Here is a 17,606-nt window from a genome sequence, read left to right on the forward strand (position 1 = left end):
GGCATACGCATATGAAGTCAATATCATTTTTGTTCTTTCTCTCTCTTACACTCTCCTTTTCTCTCTTTTTTTTTCCCTTTAGTTCAGCAAGACTGCCAGAGTCTCCAGCTACCAACAGGACCAGAATCAACTTTACAATGTAAATATCTATGATGTGTGTGTGTGTGTGTGTGTGTGTGTGAGAGAGAGAGAGAGAGAGAGAGAGAGAGAGGGAGATGTTGGGGGACAGGAAGAATCACTACTTTACAGGCTATTTTATGGTGGCTAGCTCCAGAGTACCCTGGATCTCATTGATATGTGATGTGTCTAGCAATGTCCATCAGAGTTTATTCACGCCCACCTACCCTAAAGAACTCTCAACTCTGTCCTAGCACAGATTCGATAGAGAAGGTCCACCCATTGCTACCCTGTGTTCTCTTGATGTCTTAAGTATACCAGTGGAACATGATGCAGGTTATCTACTGGGGGTCCCTCTCTCTTGCCATGTGACCAGTCCATTTTCTTTCCTGGTCAGACGTTTCTTTGATGACATCTTACGTGGTTTTGCCTATGTAATTCTTTTTTTTTTTTATGGTAATAGGTTATAGCCTGCTTATACCCAAAGGCATGCTGGAACCAGCTTATACAGGCTCCCAAGAGCTGGTTGTTAAATTTTCAGCCTTTAAACCTCATGATCAAATGCTACGAATCAGGGCTTGGTTGATAATTTTGTTGATTGTCTAGACTTAAGAAAATGATGAAGGAAATATCAATGATGCTGTGTAAAAGCGTGCCATGTGTACATTTATTTTCCTGGAGAACCAGTTGTTAAAACATTTCCCAGCACACCCTTAGTCACCACCACCGTGGACCATCGCAAGGCCCTTTGGTTGACCCTCCACTTAAGTTCTTCAGAGACTGCGGTGTGCTGTGTACCATAGCTATGCAATGCCACCCATGGCTGGTGTGTCACCACCAAATAATAACTCACATTTATTTAGTATTTTAAGTTGTTACAGAGCATCGCTCACAACATCCCTGTGAAGTAGGATAGCGTGAGTATTATCATCTGCATTTTACAGATGGAGAAACTGAGGCTCTGAAAGGTTGATGGACTTACCAAGTCACACAGTTCCTGCATCACCTGCAGGATTTGAATCCACAACCTCCTGCCTCCAAGTCTGGAGCTTCTCCAACTACACTATGGCCCCTCAGTGAGTTCTTGCTGGTCTATGATTTTTTGAGAAAAGAGATCCGATTGCCTGGTGCCTGAAGAGCCCCAAGCCCAGGTTCCTGGCTGTATTTTAGAGACGCTTCCCATTTTGATCCTTCCGTTCTCTGCGGCCTCTGTAGCCTTGAATTGTTGTGTTCCTGGGGAAGCCTGTTCTATTGATAGGGCCACTGGCCCCCTTTTACCAGGGCCTACAGAGGACTTGGTCTCAATGCACCTGTGAACTTTATTTCACACTCTAGCAGCAATGGCTTTTTTTGGGTAAAGCCATGCAAATCTGTGGTAATTATATGCAAACTGGCCATGTAGCAATTTCTCAAGATTTACTGGGGGAAACCAGGGATTCTTACCTTAAGTCCAGGATGGATACCCATCTGAGGCCAGTCGGGTACAGTCCTGCCCAGAAGGGGATGCTCCACCTTCAGAGGTCTCTTTCATTTCCACCACTCTCCAGGTTACCGGAAACATGGGACACTTCCGGAGCTGCTAATAATAACTTAAATGAGAAATTGCTTAAATTTTTCTAAACAGTGAGGTTCAGAATGGTTAAGTGATTTGGTCACATCGTTACTGAGGGCCAGAGGCTAAGACTCAAATCTAAGTCTTCAGATGGCAAGTGTACTGACCTCTTACACAACACACCAATCTGCCTGTTAAGAGCCAGCATGTGATTGCTGCTTCTCTGGTGCCACTTACATCACCCAGGTCCTGGTTGTCTGTTTTTACTTTACTTGCCTTCCCCAAGCCCCAGACCCAGACCCACACCCAGACCCAGACTTCCTGGCCCCAAATTGCCCTCTCCTTCTAGAACCTTCTACTCTCCTCACCTGGATCAGCCACGCTCCTCTGACATTTGCCTTCTTATTGCAGGAGCTCTCCCTAGGACGCAGAGAAGAATATGACATTTTAGATAAGAGAAGAGGCCGTGACCCGGAGATCGGGGGAAAACAGGTGCCAAATTCCCTTCTTTTTTTGGGTTCCTTTGTTCCTGCACTGCTCACTCTGGGGTTTTGCCCTCTGCTCCCATGATGCTTTTCCCTACATGTGTTCATTCATTTGTTTCTACCCTGTGCTGATCTGAGGCAGACTGTCACTCTCTCACCTCAGCTGCCAGGCTCCCCTCCAAATGATTGATTATTATGGGATTCGAAAAGGTCTTCAGGAGGTATGAATCCTCATCCTATTCCCACCCACCCATGGTGATGTCCTTGACCCACCATCAGTAAGCCTCGATTTTGTTCATTAGTGGTGCCAAATTATTATTCACCTTGTTAGTCAGTCAGTAAATATTTATGTAGCAATACTCTGGGATATGTGCTAAGCACTGGAGATGCACACAAAGGCAAAAGGCAGTTCCAGAACTGGAGGAGCTCACAATCCCATATGGCTAGAGAGCCAACTTCCATTGGGACCATGGTCACACATCTATGAGATGAACCACCAGGAAGAGGACCATGGTCCCTGCTGACTGGCCTAATTTAGGGATAATTCCTCATCACTCAGATTTCTTGAGGGCTTTAACACTTATCAAGACGTTGCCTTCCAAAGTTGTAAGGTAAGCAGTACAAAACTTACCATGAGAGAACATATGTAAAGTACTTGGCTCCCTGTTACGAGCACTGCCATATACACAGTAGAATAGAAAAGGATCATCCGTGAAACTGCAAATGTCTGCTCTGTACAGCTTGCTTTTCCTTTTGAAGTCTACATTAAATTTAGCATGTAACTTTCAAAGTTGTCCTGCTAGTCTGTGCTTTTTTTTTTTCCTGGCCTTCTTTCAGTTCTCTTTTGTACATTTCAAAAGGATAATTCAATCCAGAGTTCCTTTTGTTGCACCGTGCATGCTTGCCCTCTGGAGCATTTTGGTCTGAGTTTACCATCTTTGTTCCTAAAGAAAGTCAAGAGCTATTCTTTCACCCAGCTCCACCCCAAAGCCCACTGACTGTCAGGCTTGGTGTTACTGCCCCAGGTGTGTATATGCTTGTAATTCTAGGGAGCGAGAGTTAGAAGGTGTGCTCCTTGGTGAGCATCAAAGCTTTCTCCTTGTGGTTGTCCGGGCTGGTCTAGTACATAGGCTCATGACTTCACAGGGACAGGCCCCATCTGGGGCCTTCTCTCCCCAGCCACATCATGGCCTTGATTGGAGCAGTCTGCCCTGGAGAGATCTAATCTGGCTCATTTTTCCCCAAAGGTGGGGAACTTGCAGCCTTGAGGCCACATGTGGCCATCTAGGTGTGTCCATTTGACTGAGTCCAAGTTTGACAGAACAAATCCTTTTATTAAGGGGGTTTATTCTGTGAAATTTGGATTCAGTCAAAGGGCCACACTTAAGGACCTAGAAGGCCTTGAGGCCACAGGTCCCCCACCCCTGCAACCATTGGTAGACCTCTCTCTTCCAGTGTTCTTCAGCAATGGGTTTAAATACCCTTCCTGAAGGCTGTCTAGATTCATTTATTTTACATACTTTCCCAGTCCTCCTTAATCTTAATTCCTTCCCCCTGAAACTACCCCCGACTTATCTTGTATATGTCTTGTTTGTACCTAGCTTTCTGCTTGTTCTCTCCTTGGGGGAAGAGGCTGTGCTTTGCCTTTCTTTGAATCTCTAGCATTTAGCACAGTGTCTGACGCATAGTAGGTGTTTAAAAATGCTTTATCAACTGATTGACATGCTGAGAATTAGGGCTTTCTATACATAAGAGGCACATTTATGTAAATTAAAATGGATATAAATTAAACTGGATATTTATACAAATAATAAAGGGAGCAAACATTCATACAGCGCTTACCATGTGCTAAGGACTGTGCTAAGTGCTTTATAATTATTATCTCATTTGATCTTTACAACAACCCTGGAGGTACTATTATTATTATTCCCATTTTACAGTTGAAGAAACTGAGGTAAATGGAGGTTAAGTGACTTGCCCAAGGTACACAATTAATAAGTAACTGAGGCCAGATTTGATGTTGGGTCTTCCTGACTCCAGGCTGGGCTCTATCCACCGCCCTATACAGCCCAGATTTCTGTTGTTGTTTGTTGTTGCTGGAGGGGGAGCACATATTGTTTGGGAAAAAGCAGTGTTTAACTCTGGTAGCTCGAAGACTTTTTTCTTTTTTAAGACAATTGGGGTTAAGTGACTTGCCCAGGGGTCACACAGCTAGTAAGTGTCAAGTGTTTGGTCTGAGGCCAGATTTGAACTCAGGTCCTCCTGACTTCAGGGCCGCTGCTCTATCCACTGTGCCACCTAGCTGCCCCAGCTCGAAGAATCTTGAAGAAGACACTGGCCGCCCCATTAACTGGGGACATAAGGATAAAGAGTCAGTGGCAAAAAGCACGAGGGCAGCAGCCAGTGTATGCTGGAAAAGTGAGCCTACTGCTTCGACAGAAAAGACTACAGCCGCCATGTTGGTCTCCTAAGAGATCTCCTGTTATGCCCGAGTGGGCTTCTGGGAGGGTCAGTGGATCTTTCTCCCTCAGCGAGACCACATGCAAACAGCTATGTAGGGGCAGCTAGGTGGCATAGTGGATAGAGCACTGGCCCTGGATTCAGGAGGACCTGAGTTCAAATCTGGCCTCAGACACATAACACTTACTAGGTGTGTGACCATGGGCAAGTCACTTAACCCCATTGCCTAGCCAAAAAACCAAACCAAAACAAAACAGCTATGTACATATAAGATAAAGACAGCAGTGATCTTGGAGGGTTGGCAAAGGACTAGTAGCAAGAGGATTGGAAAAGCCCTCCTGTAGAAAGTGGGGTTGAGGCGAATCTGGAAGGAAGCCCTGAAAGCCAGGAGGTAGAAGCGCGGAAGGAGAACACCCCGGCGTGGGGCACAGCCAGAGCGAATGCCTGGAATCAGGAGATGCAGTTTTGTGTGAGGACCAGCAAGGAGAATAGGATCTTAGATCTAGAGCCAGAAGAGACATAAGAAACATTAGGCCATTCCCCATACACCCTTCCCATATTTTACAGAAGAAGAAACTAAGGCCCAGCTCAAACCAAAGTCTTCCGTCTCCAAATATAAAGTTCTTTGGAGGCAGTATGGCCTAGTGGATAGACCACTGCACTTAGGGTCAGGAAGACCTAGGTTAGAATTTCAGCTTAGACCTTTGGAGGCTGTATCACCCTTAAGCTCAGCCTTAGTCTATTTGTCTGCAAAATGGAGATAATACTATACCTACCACGTAGGACTATTGTAAGGATCAAATGAGTTAACATATGTCAAATGATTTTCCTACCGTAAAACACCACGTAAATGTCAGCTCATTGCATATTAGGGTTTATAAAACTGTTGCATCTGCTATCTCTTTGGATGCTCACAGCCGCCTAGTGAAGTAGGCAATCTCTCCCATTTTACAGATAGCCAAACAGACTCAGAGAGGCCAAGAAACTAGATGGTCAGTGGTATTGCTAAGCTTTCCAGTGAAATTGGTTCCAGCCAGGCACTAGGGTCCAAGAGCTGTTACTGCAGGGAGGGGAGGTTTTCTGACATCCATTCCAAATGAATGGGGTTTTGGGTTTTTTTACATTTCTAGCCACAGGTACGGCAGGTACCCTCTCCCCCTTCTGCCTGCCCTATCCCACCCCCATTCTGTATATCCCACTTTTGTTGATAAGAAACCCTTCCTGCACCCACCCCCAGATCTCGCATACAAGAACTCCCGTGTAGAACCCTGTTACATCTGGTAACCCAGCCCCTTGCTGGTTTCCTGGATGTCATTCTGGAGGTATTCTCTCTGATGCTAATCTCCCCCTGGGTGGGGGGACCTGGGGGTGGAGACAAAGGGTAAAGGTGTAAACAACCACAGGGAGAAACACTGATGCGCACAAAAGAGTATGGCTTCTCTTTCTTCTTCCCTAGAGTACAGAGGACGACCACATCGGATAACAGCACTAATATGCGTTGGGGTTGAGTTGGGTGTGGGAGTGGCTCTTGACCTACGATTGTCCCACTGAGTCAGACCACAATTCCACCCACTCCAGGGTTCTTTCTCTAGCAATGGCACTGAAGAAACATAGGTAGCATCAATTTAGAGCTAGAAGGGAATTTAGAGCTCATCTAATCTAACTCAATTTACAGCTGAAGAAACTGAGGCCCAGAGAGGCCATGATTTGCTCAAGGTGTCACAAGTAAAAAGTACTACATCTAGACTTGAACCCTGATCCTTTGATCAGGGCAGCTAAGTGACACAGCAGATAGAGCATCAGGCCTGGAGTTAGGAAGACCTGAGTTCAAATTTGGCCTCAGACGCTTACTAGCTGTGCGACCCCAGGCAAGTCACTTCACTGTTTGCCTCAGTTTCCTCATCAGTAAAATGAGCTGGAGAAGGAAATGGCAAACCACTCCAGTATCTTTGCCAAGATGCTGAATGACTGAATAACAAAAGTGACAACAAACTAGTTCCCTACTGGTCCCTGAAGGAGGTGCAACATTCAGATAAGACATATTTCCTGGTCTCGTGGAATTTAGCTGTTAGTTCATAAACATTTATTAAGTGCCTACCATGGGCCAGGCACATGGATACACAGAAAGGCAAGAGACGGTCCCTGCCTTTAAGGAGAATCAATGTGCAAACAGTTTTGTACAAACAAGTTATAAAATAGGAAAGAATCAACAGAAAGATGGCACGAGAACGGAGTATTGGGAAAGGCTTCTTGCAGAGGGTGGGATGGTAGCTGGGGCTTGAAGGAAGCCAGGAAAGCCAGGAGGCAGAAATAAGGAGTCATATCACCTAAAAGGGATTGGGAACAATGGGGGCTTCCCAGCTAAGGGATGTTCCCCAACCCCCCCCCCCAACCCCATCTCCATTAGTAACCCGTCATGGCTCTGTCTTCCACGGAGTCCTCTAAAGCTGGTTTTGAAGGCGAGCTTCCTGCTTTGGCTGCTGCTTGGATCACCAGGGTCATGGGGGGTGCCTGCTTTGAGTGCCTCTCACCAACACAGGGTCTCCTTCAAAGAGGAGAGAGAAAAATGGAGATGTGACCAGAGTCAAAGCTGCTTGAGTCCAAATCATGTGTGTCTGATGGCGGGGTATGGAGAGACAAGGTTAACCCCACTTTCCAGTTCAGTGTCCCTTTAAAGATGATCACTAATAATAAGAGTTTATGGAGAAGCAAGGGGCAGGAACAATCCCATGTACTAAAGATACAATCATCGCTTGTATTCACCCTCTGTGTACGAAAGACCTCTCACCACTTCTGACTTTTTTTGGTTCTTTTTTCTTGACAGAGAAGGAAGAACCCTCAAGAAACTGTGTACAATGTGAGTAGAGGGAAGTAACATACATTTATGTGCCATTATTTTTTTTCAGCCATCCCCAACTGATGGGCACCTAGTGTGCTTTTTAGGGCAGGGGGATGGGATTGTAAGGGGAGGGCATGTGGAGAAAAAATGGGTCAGGGCTTGGAGAGAGCTGAATTCGATTCAATTCAATAAACATTTAAAAATACATTTTATTTATGCTTTTCGAAAATATCACAATCGCTTTAATCCTTTCTCTGCCCCACCCCCTGCCCAATGATTTAACTCTCCTTTAAGATGAACAAAAATAATTAAGCAAAAATGCCCAATGCAGTGACAGTGTATAAAATATCCAGTCCTGATAGTCCCCAGCCTCCCTGCCTTCAGGGAGATGTATGTTTCGTTATCCATTCTCAGGAGGCCTTTACTGGGTTTTCAGTTACTTAGAATTCAACTCCCTTTTAGTGATGTTTTCATTTACATTGTTGGGAGTCATGTATGTTTGCAGTACTGGAGGAGAGGGGAGCGGACTGGAGGAAGAGCTACAGAACCACAACAGAGAGCAGCTAATAAGACTTAACTGCCATTCACAGGGGTGGAGAACAGATGTCAATAGAAAAATCTTGATGTGTGGCCCATAGTCTGAGGGCAGCACAGAGTAGGGATAGCTTCAGATGTGCAACTAGGCAATGGTTTCTGCACCACAGTCGAGGCCCAAAGTACCCTGAGGCTCAAAATTTAGATAAAAAGCTGATGGCACTAATAGTTGACTTCATCCATAAGGCAAGATAGTAGGATAATCAGGATCAGTGAAATGAGGGCATTTTCTGAATTGTCTAGTGAGTGAGGAATGAAGGAAGCTTAATTCTAATTGTGCTAGCCATCAAGAGGCTGGACAGGTAGGGATGAGAACGCTTAGCCTCCACATCACACATGCATCCACAGGGCTGGGACCAAATCAGTCAAACCAGTTTTTACTAGCTCATAATATTGTTCTCTTGGTTCTGCTCATTTCATTCTACGTCAGATCATCCTAATTTAATTCCTCATGTTCGTTATTTCTTACTGTACAATATTCTATTACATTCATATGCCATATTTTTTTCAGTCATCCCCAACTGATGGGCACCCAGTTTGTGTCCAGTTCTTTGCTACTAAAAAGAGTGGTTGCTATGACTGTTTTGCTAATTAGGGGACTTTTGTTTCTGTGTTTGACTTCCTTGAGGTACATGCCCAATAAGGGTCAAAAGTTATGGTCAGTTTAGTCACTTTTCTTTGCATAATTCCAAATTACTATCTAGAATGGTTGGACCAGTTTACAGCTCTACCAGTGGACCAAGAAAGGCCTCTTGCAAGTTCAGGACTGGTAGAGAAGGCTCCGGATAGCTGAGCCAAAGAAATAGCCAGCCTACAAAGGATGTTTAGAGATTTAGCTGTGTCCAGATGAGTGTGATGTGGAGGAAAGGATATGAGACTTCAATCTCACTGCATCTTACCCGGGCTGCTCTGCTGAGCTTAGCTCAGAGTGAGAAGGGCTGACCAAGCAGAGAAGCCTCAATGTCAAGGCTGAGCTGGAAAAGAGTGAATGGAGAAGGAAGCAAGAGGAAGTAAACTGGGAAGCGCTCTCCTAGGTAGAATTTGGGGTTTGGGAAGGAAGAGAACGCCATTTTTCACGTTAAGAGTTTTCTTTCTTCTACTTCCTCCTCCCAACGCTGTTGCTGCATAGGCATTGCAGAAAGACAAGATGGCAGAAGCGTACAGTGAGATTGGAATGAAAGGAGAGGTGAGTACCGCCATTACACTTTCTCTGTTAGGGCCCGGAGGAGGATCAGCTAAGGAAATTACCAGGAAAGTCCCCAAAGTTGAAGCCTGTCATGAGTGCCCCAATAAATGCACACGGTAGTTTTCAGGTTACCTATGCAAAGACACTACCTATATGTATACACACACACACACACACACATGTATGTGTATGTATGCATATGTACATGTATGTATGCATGTGTGTGTGTATATATATATATACATATATATAATTTATATTTATATATCACGAGTCCACTGAATTCTGCACCTGTAAGATCCAGTCACACGTACCTAGAACTTGCCCTCCCAAATTAAAAAAAGACACACTCTTAAACAACTGGGTTGATTGTCTATGTGCCTGCCACATAGGGCAAACCCTATCATAGTAAATGCCGCACCTGGAGAGCGCCTCTGTGTAACAAAAACCTTTCCAGTCCCTGGAGAGTGATCTACTTCTTTCGAATTTCATCAGATAGAATTCCAGGTCAACCCTTGGGAAGTTGATATACCTTCCATGACAGATGTAGAGGTCTGTGCACCTACCTTATCCAGAGAGGGGACAGCGGATTCTTCCAGATGCCACCCAGGCTCTAGCCCTCAAGGATCCTAGCCCACAAGAGCATTGCCTGGGCAGGAAGCCTGTCTGTGTCAATAATCTTTTTTTCGGTTCACTTTCATAGAACCAGCGAAGACGAGCCAAAGGGAATGATGTCCTGTACCAGGTAGGGGCTGATTCTGATCATAGCCTCACTCCAGTTCACTGCCACAGATGTGGCCCCTCCTGAGGGGGCTTCTGTTCCCAGCAACTTGGGGCGGTGGGGGGTGAGGAGGGGTTGGAGTTCTAGTTTATTGGATGTACCAGATCATCACTGAGATGCTCATTCAGCTTTCTCAAAGATCTTTGTGACTACACAGAGTACAGTTTTGTGGGAGGCTGTAGGTTGGATCACACCACACTTTACTGAGTACATAGTATGTGCAAAGCACTCTGTGTGTGTATGTATGCCCACACAAACACCACTTTTCAAGAGGGAATTGACAAACCAGAGAGAATCCACAGGAAAATGACCAAGATGGTCAACTAGGAAACCTGCAAACAGTTAAAGCAACTGGGAACATTTAGACTGTAGAAGAAAAGTCTAAGTCGTCTCCAGATTTGAAGGACTGTCATGTGGAAGGATCAAAATCAGTCCTTCAGCCAATGAACATTTATTAAGCACCTACTCTGTGCCTCCTTAGTACTGTGCTAAACAACTGGGAATACAAAGATAGGCAAAGGACAGTCCCTGCCCTCAAGAAGCTCACAGTCTAATGAGAGAGACAATATGCAAACAGTTATGTACAGACAAGATACATACAGTATAAATAGGAAATAATCAATAGATGAAAGGCACTAGAATTAAGAGAGGTTGGGAAAGGCTTCCTGTAGAAGGTGGGATTTGAGTTAGGATTTAAAGGAAGCCAGGGAAGCCAGGAGGTGGAGATGAGGAAGGAGAGCGTTCCAGGCATGGGACAGCCAGAGAGAAAATGGCCAGAACCAAGAGATGGAGTGTCTTGTTTGTGGATCAGCAAGGAGGCCAGCGTCATTGGATTGGAGTGTGTGTGTGTGTGTGTGTGTGTGTGTGGGTGGTTGTGTGTGAGTAAGGTGTACGAAGATTAGGAAGGTAAGGAAACACACATTTCAAGTTGGAAAGTTATCTAGCAGTCATCCAGGAAGTCCCAGCCCTTTATTTTATAGATAAGGACGGTGAGGCCAAGTTACTTGTTCAAAGTCACCTGCCAGGGTTGCCAATGAGTGGTGAGGAAACACCCTCAGGTTGACACTGTCACCAGTGCCAACAGGGGGAGCAGGGTAGGAAACACCTCCATGAAACACTGGGACAAAGTACCAATCTCCCTACCCTAGTTACAGCTCTGTTAACATGGGCATTGGGTTGGTCAGAGATTAGACAAAGAACTCAGAGGATCACAGCTAGAGCTAGGTGGTGCAGCGGCTATGGTTGGACTAGCAATCAGAAAGACCCGAGTTTGAATCCTGCCTTGGACACCTACTAGCTAAGTGACCCTGGGCAAATTACTCATCCTTTCTCACTTTCAGTTTCCTTATCTATAAGATGGCAATCATAATAGCACCCAACTTCCCAGGGCTCTTGTGAAAATCAAATGAGAGAATGTTTGTAAATCATTTGAAAACTGTGAAGTGTTATGCGAATGCTTTTTATTATTGTTGTTGTTGTTACTATGATTATTTAAAGCTGAAAAGAATTCAGAGACTGTTGAAACCAGTCCTCTTTTTTTTTTTTCATAAACAAGGAAATGAAGACTCAGAGAGTTTAAATGATTTGCCTATGGTCACATAACTTAGGAAGTGTCAAAGCAGGAATTTTTAACCTAAATTGTCTGACTCCAAGACAATAATTGGTCCCATCACTTCCTGGCAAATAGAGAGAGAAGAATGGACAGTGTCAGATTTTCTGTTCTTGGGCTCAAAGATCAGTGAAGATGGTGATTGACTGCAGCCATGAAGTTAAAAGACACTTGCTCCTTGGAAGGAAAGCTATGGCAAATCTGGACAGAATACTGAAAAGCAGAGATGTCACCTTGCTGACAAAGGTCCAGAGAGTCAAAGCTATGGTTTTTCCAATAGCTATGTATGGCACGAGAGCCAGACTATAAGGAAAGCTGAGTACTACAGAGTGAGGCTTTCAAATCATGGTTCTGGAGAAGACTTATGAGAGTCCCTTGTATAGCAAAGAGATCAGATCAGTCGATACTTAAATGAATTTCGACTATTCACTGGAAGGTCAAATACTGAAGCTGAAGCTTAAATGCTTTGGCCACAAAATGAGAAGATGGGACTCCTTGGAAAAGACCCTGATATTGGGAAAGATTGAAGGCAACAGGAATGGGGGATGGCAGAGGATGAGATGGAAAGATAGTGTCATGGAAACAACAAACATGAACTTGGACAGACTTTGAGAGATAGTGGAGGATAGAAGGGCGGCATGCAATGGTTCATGGTGGGGGGGGGTCACAAAGAGTTGGACACAACTGAACAACAAAACAAAACTCCATCAATTTTATCAAACTAAGATCTGAATTCATGGTGCAGTGGGAGGATCTTTGGATTTGAATCCTGGTTCTTCCTGGGTAACCTGGGTCAAATCACAACTTCTTTGGGCCTCAGTTTCCTCATCTATAAAACGGGAGGGCCCAACTATATGAAATCTAAGCTCTCTTCAAGTGTTAAATCTATGAGCCTATGAGATTTTAAAAGTCTTCTCTACCAACTAAGGTTGAGCCATCTGGACTCCATAGACATAACTCACGTGTATTTATATAGTACTTTATGGCAGACAATGTGCTGTCTTCACAGCAGCCCTTTGAAGTAGGTGATGCATATATGGGTATTTCTAATTCACGTGATTTAAAAATGGATCTCAGGGAGATCCAAGGTCACACAGCTACTGAGTGTCAGAATCTGATTTCAAGACCCAAGCTCCTTCCCCTACATTACTACAGAGCTGCCTCTTTCTGGATAGCATCAGACATCTGTAGACTAGTCCTCCCTTCTGTCTCTCAGAGGCAATAAGAGTGGGAGGAAGAGAAGGAAGAGAGAAGAGAAAGGGAAGGAAAAAAAACCCCAAGAAAATGGCAACTTTCAAAGGCAGCATTACTATAGTCAAGCGCTTAATTTATGCAACTAGCTGTAAGTGATTTTACAAATGAGACCCAACCTACCTGTTGGCATCTCAGATACAGTCTCTAGGGGCTTCCCTCCTCCCCACCTTCTCCCCCTACCCCCGAGCTGTTCCAACAGTTTCCACAAATGCTTTTAAATATCAGAGTCCTGGGCTGCCTTATTACCAAGCTCTTGCAGGTTGGGGAGGGGGGATCTAGGGAATGCAGCTCTACTCACCATCTCTTTCTGCTTTCTCCAGGGCCTCAGCTCAGCCACCAAGGACACCTATGATGCCCTCCACATGCAGCCCCTGCCTCCTCGTTAACAGGAGTATACCACCACCGACTCACCATCCAGACAGGTTTGCAAGGACACAGCAGTTACAACCGACCTCCACTGAGAAAAAAAAAAAAGTCATTCTTGTTTCCCAGAAACCAAAGCAGCCTCTCCTTACCTGTAGGATGAATCTCAGGTTAATGTTTGGCCATGTCCAACTCCTTACTGTAAGCTTGCCTTTGCATTTTTCAGATTTCCAGCCTCAGGGATTGTGATTTTGTAGTAACAACAGTAATAGAATACATTTGTGAAAAAGGTTTACCAATCTTCTTCCCACCACCATTCAGGGTTCAGGTATCATTAGCTCCTATGTAGCCAATCAATGAACAGCTATTAAGCACCTACTAGCCAAAGCTTTAGAAGATTTGATCTTGGGTCTTCTGGCTCTGGAAGATTTGGTCTTGGGTCTTCTGGCTCTGGAAGATTTGGTCTTGGGTCTTCTCCTGGCTCAGCCCATCACTTTCTCCCTGGGACTCAACGCTCACATTTGTCCAGCAGATGGATGTCCCATCCCACAGAGGTGCCATTAGCTTCTACTATGTAAAGCCTTCAGAGAGACTGGAGGTGATTGCCGTTGTTGAAATAGTCCACACCATCTCCCCCATTAGCATTTATGTCCCCTTGGCTTGACTCCGGCTGTAAACTTAGCTTCTCTGCTATTGCTCCCTCCTCCCCAATTAAATTTTTGTTCTCTCTCTCTTCCTCTTTTAAAGTGACTTCTCTGTCATAAGGTCATAGAGCTAGCACTAGAAGGGACCTTAGAAATCATCTAGTTGGACTCCTTCATTTTACAGAATGAAGAAACTGAGGCCTAAGAGAGTAGGTGACTTGCCTGGTGTCCCCCAGCTAGTAAACAGCAGAATCAAGATTCTGTGTCTCCCAATACTTCCTGTGAAAGGTCTCTATTGGGGGTGAGGAGGGGATGGGGAGGTGGTCAGATGACCTGGTCCATGCCAATATGTAGCGGTCTAAATAGGATAAGAGAAGTGGGGGCAGAGCATAAAAATAGGTGGGGAGTTGGGAGAAGAAATTATAGTAACTTAGACAGAATCCTACAGGAACAGGAATGGGGCACATGGGAGAAAGATTAAGACCATTATCACGAAGGCATCGATGAATAACTCAACACCTCATGGAATCATACAAATTAAATTTGATGGTGGTACAACGCTGGGGAAAAAAATGGAAGAGAGACCAATTGGAACTCACGTAAATGCCATAGATGGGGAATCTGACATTTGGCCTTCTGGTTTTTATTTATAAATACTTGTTTGCTGAATCCATGTGATTTCTTCCCCCCCAATAAATGCTTCAATGGAAATGCTGTTTTATGTTAAAAACAATAAAAAGGTCATTTCAGTAGAGGCATGGGTGACTTAATCACTGACAAATAAGCATGCTGTTTCTGGGATGGGGAGGGACCGCCCTTGAGGACCTTTGGGATTTCCATCTGAACGTTCTGGGATGGCTTGGAAAGATTCCAACATCCTCAGTTGCTCAGATGGGAGCACAGCATAGTTCTGCCCATGTGACAAAGAGGAGAGCTTGGTCTCCTGCTCTTTGAAAACTCAAGAGGTTCATCTGTGCATATAACTGACAATGAATGGGGAAAGGACCTGTGAAGGGCCCATCGAGGATCATGAAATTAAAATCCAGACAGCTCAAAAGATAAGACATTTCGAATACTGTATCCCTTCTAAACCTAATAATGTAAATTTTTTTTTTTAACTCCCAGGGGACTGGATACCGGGCCTTGGGTAGTGATGAGACTTGACTATTTCTATTCAACAATAAGGACCAGGCCTGACAACCTGCACAACCAGAGGCTACTCTGGGGGAAACTGCTCTGTGTGGTTCTCAGGGAACTGGTTACCTCTTTCACCTGCCCCTTCTCCTTTTTTTTTTTTTGAGGGAATTGTCTTATTAGTCTAGAAGTGTGGTCTGTGTGAATTTATTCATTTAGGCTCAGCTCCCTGTCCAATAAAAAAAACCAAACCTATGACATCTTCCCTTCCTGCTGGCTTTCATTCAGTCACACTCATGTCTTATAATGGAGTTCATTGCACAAACATCATCATCATCATCATCATCGTTAACATTTACTTAACAATAGTTAATAACAATTAACATTTAGTTAACAAACAATGATATTATCTCAACATATATTCTCTTAACCCTGGGAGGTAGGTGCTGTTATTCTCCCCATTCTACAGATAAGGAAACTGAGGCAGACAAATTAAATGAGTTGCTCAGGGTCACACAGCTAGTGTCTGAGGCTGGATTTGAATTTAGTTCTTCCTGACTGCTTGCCCAATCCTCTATATCCACTGTGCCACTTAGCTGCTTCTAAATAAAATTAAATAAAAGAGAAATACGGTTCTGCACCAGATGAAGTTACCTTCAAAAGAAGTTTTAATCATGTGAGCTTTTGGGTGGTTAGCGACAGACTTCATGCAGAGACATTAAAAGTCAGAGTAGAAGTTTTGAGTCTCTATGTTAAAAGTGACAGGGAAGTTGGCATTACCTTAGGTGTGCCAACTGATGGCCCACTAGTGGCAGCTGGTGAAAAGCCTCTGCACCTAGAAGTTCACTCCACTCCTATGGCCCCTTCCTTTGACTGGCTGGCTCTTCCCCGAGCCTCATTTTAAGGAGTGTGCTCAGGCTAGCCATATCTTCATGCCTCCCCAGACTTTCTCTGCCATGCCACAGAAGCTCCTTCACCCTGGTGGTCCATTCCACACCTGGTTTTCTTACACAGGAACTATTCTCTGTCCCTGGGGATCCTTCCTCTGATTGGCTGATTCCTCCCAGAGATGCCATTTTAAGGAAATTGCCCAGGTCAGCTACCTTGGGATTCCTCTCCAGGGTTCTCTCTTGACTCTCTGGATTTTCTCCACAATGCCCCACTATGAGTATCTTCCCCCTCACCACCCCTTGCCTTTCAGGTTCCTTTTATGTGTTGTCTTCCCCATTAGATTTTATCTGTACCCCTGCACTTATCACAGTGCCTGGCACATAGTAAGCATTTAAATGCTCATCCACTTCAGCGAAGGCTTCACGGAGGAGGTGGTATCTGAAGCAAGTCTTGGAGGAAGGCAAAGATTCTGAGAGGCTGAGGAGGGAGTGAATTTTAGGCAAGGTGAATAACTTCTGTGAACTTAAGTGTGAGAGAAATGATTATAACTAACCGGTGATTTGGGGAGATCCAAAGTTCTCCCCTTTTTCCTAAAGTCCTCACTTCAAGGCTCAGCCTCTGAAGGACAGGACTGATGACAGCAGATAGGATAACATTCTTCTCAATCTAGGTATTGCGACCCCACACAGCCTTACAAAGAATTTAATCTAAGGTGAAAATCCCACCCATTGTGGGATATAGATCCTGGGGGTGATTTGGAAGTAAATGACAAGATCAAAGTTAGGTCCCCTAGCCCCTCATTAGAACAGGTCCACTTCTCATTATAATATTCATTCTCTCTCATTGTTAACCAATCAGAGTTGATCACTATCCTCAGGAACACCCACTCTTCCAAGGGAATATAAACTGTGAGCCCACAGCCATGAAGAGGTCTTTGGCATTTGAGGCTGCCACTGACCTATTTTATTGGTAATATGCTAGCATTATTAATAAAATGATTACCCAGAAATTGTCTTTCAAACATTAAAAAAATTTTTTTAGGCAATTGGGGTTAAGTGACTTGCCCTGGGTCACACAGCTAGTAAGTATCAAGTATTTGGTCTGAGGCTGGATTTGAACTCAGGTCCTCCTGGCCTCAGGGCTGGTGCCACCTAGCTTTTTCTCTCAAACTTTTTAAATGTCACATGGGCCAGGAAATAGTGCGGCCAGTTTGAAAAACAGCCAGCGGTCCAATTTGGGAGGAACAAAGTTCACAAAGGGGAGTAACATGTGTTTTCTGATTTGTTCCTCACCACACCCCTGGGAGGTAGGTGTTCTGATTATTTCCATTTTGAGAAATGATTAAACTGAGGCTGACTTCTTGGTTCTCTTCTTACCCATCTGATCATTCCCTTGCAGATATCATTGCTGGATTATACTTTTTCCCTCCTTTTCTCTTTCTGGGTGACTTCGTCAGCTTCCATGGATAGGATTACCATTTGTTTCTCAATGACTTTCAGATCCACATATTCTATGCGTGTGCGCGTGGGTACAGCTAGCTGGCATGCTGGATAGGGCACTGGGCCTAGAGTCAGAAAGACCAGAGTTCAAATCTGACCTCCGGCACTTAATCGCTGTCACTCAAGCCCTGCTTGCATAAAACTGGAGAAAAAAAAATGGCAAACCACTCAGGTATTGTTGCCAAGAAAACCCCATGT

General features: G+C 44.5%; 1 protein-coding gene across 1 annotated transcript in view; it reads left to right on the forward strand.

Moving 5' to 3' along the window:
• CD247 (CD247 molecule) overlaps window positions 1–14,636 on the forward strand; it is a 92,617-nt gene extending 77,981 nt beyond the window's left edge. The window contains exons 3-8 of the mRNA XM_020974720.2: window positions 83–139; window positions 2,081–2,161; window positions 7,439–7,471; window positions 9,177–9,233; window positions 9,937–9,978; window positions 13,198–14,636. Coding sequence (XP_020830379.1) covers window positions 83–139; window positions 2,081–2,161; window positions 7,439–7,471; window positions 9,177–9,233; window positions 9,937–9,978; window positions 13,198–13,263 — 336 coding nt within the window. The 3' untranslated portion in view covers window positions 13,264–14,636. The remainder of the gene's footprint in view (window positions 1–82; window positions 140–2,080; window positions 2,162–7,438; window positions 7,472–9,176; window positions 9,234–9,936; window positions 9,979–13,197) is intronic.
• Window positions 14,637–17,606: the final 2,970 nt, after the last annotated feature.

The sequence above is a fragment of the Phascolarctos cinereus genome, unplaced genomic scaffold (assembly GCF_003287225.1).
Source record: "Phascolarctos cinereus isolate Bilbo 61053 unplaced genomic scaffold, phaCin_HiC Scaffold_5;HRSCAF=322, whole genome shotgun sequence".
NCBI classification, from domain to species: Eukaryota; Metazoa; Chordata; class Mammalia; order Diprotodontia; family Phascolarctidae; genus Phascolarctos; species Phascolarctos cinereus.